Source organism: Malus sylvestris, chromosome 16, assembly GCF_916048215.2.
Source record: "Malus sylvestris chromosome 16, drMalSylv7.2, whole genome shotgun sequence".
Classification (NCBI taxonomy): domain Eukaryota; kingdom Viridiplantae; phylum Streptophyta; class Magnoliopsida; order Rosales; family Rosaceae; genus Malus; species Malus sylvestris.
Window position 1 is genome coordinate 38,327,104 of NC_062275.1, and position 4,192 is coordinate 38,331,295.

At 39.5% G+C, this 4,192-nt stretch overlaps 1 protein-coding gene and 4 non-coding genes across 5 annotated transcripts; all 5 read right to left on the reverse strand.

Moving 5' to 3' along the window:
- Positions 1-931: 931 nt before the first annotated feature.
- Positions 932-994, reverse strand: LOC126609465 (small nucleolar RNA snoR101). The gene has a single exon (XR_007618179.1). It is a non-coding gene; the product is annotated as a small nucleolar RNA snoR101 (small nucleolar RNA).
- An 80-nt stretch (positions 995-1,074) lies between these two features.
- On the reverse strand, positions 1,075-1,137 carry LOC126609464 (small nucleolar RNA snoR101). Its single transcript, XR_007618178.1, has one exon. It is a non-coding gene; the product is annotated as a small nucleolar RNA snoR101 (small nucleolar RNA).
- A 146-nt stretch (positions 1,138-1,283) lies between these two features.
- Positions 1,284-3,888, reverse strand: LOC126606549 (pentatricopeptide repeat-containing protein At2g01860). The gene is made up of 3 exons (XM_050273947.1): positions 2,287-3,888; positions 1,815-1,930; positions 1,284-1,564 (listed from the first exon to the last, which is right to left on the reverse strand). The coding sequence occupies exons 1-2, from the start codon at positions 3,744-3,746 to the stop codon at positions 1,828-1,830; spliced, it is 1,563 nt and encodes a 520-aa protein (XP_050129904.1). The 5' UTR covers positions 3,747-3,888; the 3' UTR covers positions 1,284-1,564; positions 1,815-1,827.
- Positions 1,345-1,401, reverse strand: LOC126609467 (small nucleolar RNA snoR101). Its single transcript, XR_007618181.1, has one exon. It is a non-coding gene; the product is annotated as a small nucleolar RNA snoR101 (small nucleolar RNA).
- Positions 1,497-1,559, reverse strand: LOC126609466 (small nucleolar RNA snoR101). Its single transcript, XR_007618180.1, has one exon. It is a non-coding gene; the product is annotated as a small nucleolar RNA snoR101 (small nucleolar RNA).
- Positions 3,889-4,192: the final 304 nt, after the last annotated feature.

The following is a 4,192-nucleotide window of genomic DNA, read 5'->3' on the forward strand; positions in this document are numbered from 1 at the left end:
AGGCACAAGCTAAAACAATGGTTATGAACTAGTATAGATTACAGAAAAACAACATGAATTCTTCAGTACCCAAACCAAGCACTCACCTGCACGTGACCAAGTGTAGGATGAACCCAGTGGTTGGCTGAGATTAAAATACGCGTTAATTATGCCAGTGCTTCTTCGTTATCAATGTCTCTCCAAATACTAAGAGCTTAACGCAACAAAAGTCACAGAAGCTCAGCCGAACACAATACCGGTAAGAAAATTGTCTGCAACAGAATCTGTAGTGATCTCCACTATTAGAAGAAATAAAGTTGAGAGTAGAATTAAAAACCCAAGGGTGGTCCTTGTACAGGTTCTAATAAGCAATGATACAATCGTATCTAGCTCTTGATGATCTTAAAATTGCAGAGGAAGTACAAAAGGGATGGCAGTGGGAAAAAAAAACAAAAAGAAAGAACCAAAGAATACCCAACTCAACAACAACAAAAATTGTTGGAAGACTCATTAATTAAACCCAAAATGTTAAAATAACAGCAGCCAAAACCATCTTTTACCCTTTCTCCCCCTCTCAACATAGTGGAAAGGGTAAATTTTGAAACTCCCTTCCCTGATTTCCTACATCTTCAACAATCAAATAAACAGTGAGAACCCACTAAACTCACACAAGCTCACGACTCAAACTCACCTCACTTAAAAGGTTAAACGCAGATAAAAGAAAAATGAAATCAAGAATAATGATAAAAATGGTGGTTGCAAAGGCCACAAAGTGGAGAATTATGAAGAATGAGATGAGCCAGCGTTCACCTTTGATGTTAACAAATGAATAATAGCAGCAATGCTATAAAAGATAAAGGCGTAATAGTAGCATCATCTGAACTAACACTCACTGGTGCAAACACGCACAGATCACACATATAATTATTATGAACAGATGTGCAAAGGATAGAGCATCGGCTAATAACTTGTCAACAATTGAACTTTCATAAAGTTCAGAGATCAAGTGTGAACCATCATCTGCCCTGGCACACACAAGCACAAATACACACTCATGCTCACACAAAGGAATGTAGCATATGTACAAAAAAATTGAGGATCGGTAAATAGCTTGTCAACAATTAAACTTACCAGAAGTTCAGAGATCAAGAGTAAAACATCATGTACACCACACACAAATGCATGCAGAAATACGTACTCATTTGCAAACATAGAGCATCAGTTACTAACTAGTCAACACTATGAAGTTACCTGAAGGCTGAAGTTTAGAGATAAAAGTAAACCATCACACGCACCAATGCACGTTATCGAAAATAAGCATTTATTCTCACACAGAGGATTGTTATTAACAGAAGTGAAGAATAGAGCAAAGTTAATAACTTGTCAACAATAAAACTTAAGTTCAGGGATCAGGTGTATACCGTCGGCTGCATGAACACATATACCCACACGAGCACACACAAATACACACTCATGATCCCATAGAGGAAGGTTTGGAAGAGATGTACAAGAAATAAAGATTTAGTTAATATCTTGTCAACAACTGAACTCACCTAAAGTTCAGAGATTAAGTGAACACCATCATCTGCACCATCATTGCACCAATATTAATAAAAATTTTAAAATTTAAAAAAAAAAGAAGAAAAAAAGACAGAATATCACAGCATTATGAATCTATATGGAGCAGGAGTTACACCTATAGTAGGTCATACTTGTAGAATAAGACATGCTGAATTCAAAATTAATTTACAGAAGTTCAAAAAAGGACAGCCATGTAAACCCCAAAAGAAAATTAGAATATAAAATAAAAGTAACCAGACAGATGCCAGTTGGACCTTTTCAAGAGTTTTAGATATTGTAGTTAAACTCAAACAAGATATCCTTCTGTTTTGATTGCGAGGGAGGCAAACGCGGGAGACGGGATTGGAGTTCCGGCTTTGGATAGCATTCACTGTTACCACACAAAAAGAGGAAATAAATACTGCAGAAAGCAATTATCTGCAATAACTGAGAGAAATCTATGATGTGATAGAGTGGTCATTTCATTATCTAATGCAAAAACATTATCACTTCCATTAGATATAATTATTAAGAACGAAAATATGAGAACACATATGAATGCCAACAAATCGATGTCCCTGATGGCTCTATGAAACTTTACAATATATAGAAGATAACGGAAGTACACATACTCCAAAAACCAATCAACATGGGCAGAAATAACTTCTACTCCACATGAGAGCATCACTAATTAGCAATTACAAGTTACAAGTTACAACACGAAAGTTGGAATTTCAAAAACCTAACCTTTTTTCTCTTTCTAATTGCAACAACTGAGACATTGTTTCTTTATCTAACTTCAATCCTGCTATTTCTACCTCCTTGAATACATCCCTGCACTTAGCCAGCCTCCCAGAAACCACGTAAATTTTAATCATGTCTAAATATACATCATATGTTGGAGAGAAACCTGCTTCCTTAAGCTTTGAGAAATATCTTACTGCCCTTGGATGATCATTCAGGGCAACAAAAAGCTTTACTGCCACACGATAAGCTGGAAAATCAAAGAGACAATTTGAAGCCTCCATTTCCCAAACCAAAGCTAGAGCCTCCCTGTATTTCTTCTGCGAGTAGCGACTATGAATCAGAGTTGTGTACATAACGACACTTGGATCATGCCCAGATTGTCTAAACCAGTCATAAACACTCTCCACAACTTCAAATTTCCCAAGCCTAATGCACACTTTCATAATAGCAGTACAATCCTGCTGACTTAAATTCATGTCTTCCCTTTCTCCAAGCTCGTCGAGTAAGGTCATTACAAGCCTGTGCTTATCGGGGTTCTTCCCAAGCTTGAGTATCAGCTTAGCATATAAGCCCGGATCCAACTTTCTTCCACTATTCTTAGCTACCAATACAAGCTTCCAAGCTAGATGCAAGCTTCCTCCTTTAATAAACCCTCTCGCCATTGCCTCAATCACTCCACGACTTGCCAAACTAGCAAACTTGTCCAAATTGAAAGGCAGTTTAAGCTCGTGGTGCCTTGCCAGGACCTCAACCGTTGAAGCCAAAAGGCGGTCATCGGGGAAGAGTTGAGGCTGTTTCTGAGCCCAAGAGAAGGTCTGCAGAGCTCTCTCAGGGAGACCCATGTGACCCAATTCCCTAATTGTCATGGAAAGAGAGCCTTTTCTAAGACACTGAATCCAATTGTTCAGAACTCGTCCCGCGTCTTCGTCTGCTCCAAGGCTTCTGATTTCCCTTGCTAACCCAACAAGCGCATTAGGGTTTTTGTAGACTTGGTCGCAAACGGGCGGCACCTTAACATGTTTCTTGGGCGTGGGAAGTCCCAAAGGTCGAAGCTTGTGAGGAAGTGGGAGCGGGAAAGGCCTCTGTCGATTCAGCATTCCGGGCTTCTGGGGTATTCTCCCTTGGAAAAGGGATGAAATAGCTTCGATCTCATCTGATTCCCACGCAATGACGCCATCTTCTTTACCTTCTTCATCTGCTGCTGCTGCCTCGAATTCTTCTGTTCGAGATGAAGGTTCTGTGGAAGTGCTTGTGTTGTTCAAGAAGGGGTCGATTCCAAGGAGGTCCGGAGGAAGCTTGGTGCGCCGCGGGTAGCGAAGGTTCTTGGGAAGTCGTGTCCTAGTGTTAGAACGCTGCGCCACTGCAACCAGCCGGCGGCCATTTCTTGCAAAACTTTGAGGGAACAAAAAGGGATTTGTAGCGGACAATAGAGAATCCATTGAATGAAAACTATGACCCATGATTACAGAAGTGACATTTCCTCAAACACTTGGTCTGCACTAGCCATGTAGAGAGAAAATAGACGCAATGCTCGTACAGAGAGAGCCTTATTCGTACGGATATAAAGGAAATATAAAGGTTGGCCCTTAATTTAATGGAAAACTAACCAAAACCCCTAAAAAGCTTTCATTTTAATCATGGGCCAATTTTTTTTATAATACCCAAAATGGGCATGAGAAAGAAAACAAGGAAGAAAAACATTTCAGAAATATCACATGCAGGCTCAAAACAAAAGCAAAAATGGGCTTCAGGAGACAACCATGCACCAAGCTCACATGCATTTATCAAGACAAAACAAAAGAAGACAAGCAAGTTCACATGCAAAGCAAAAAGAAGACAAATCAGTCAGATCACGTTTCTGAAACAATGATGACAATTTCAACAACAGTAGAAGATGACAAGTACC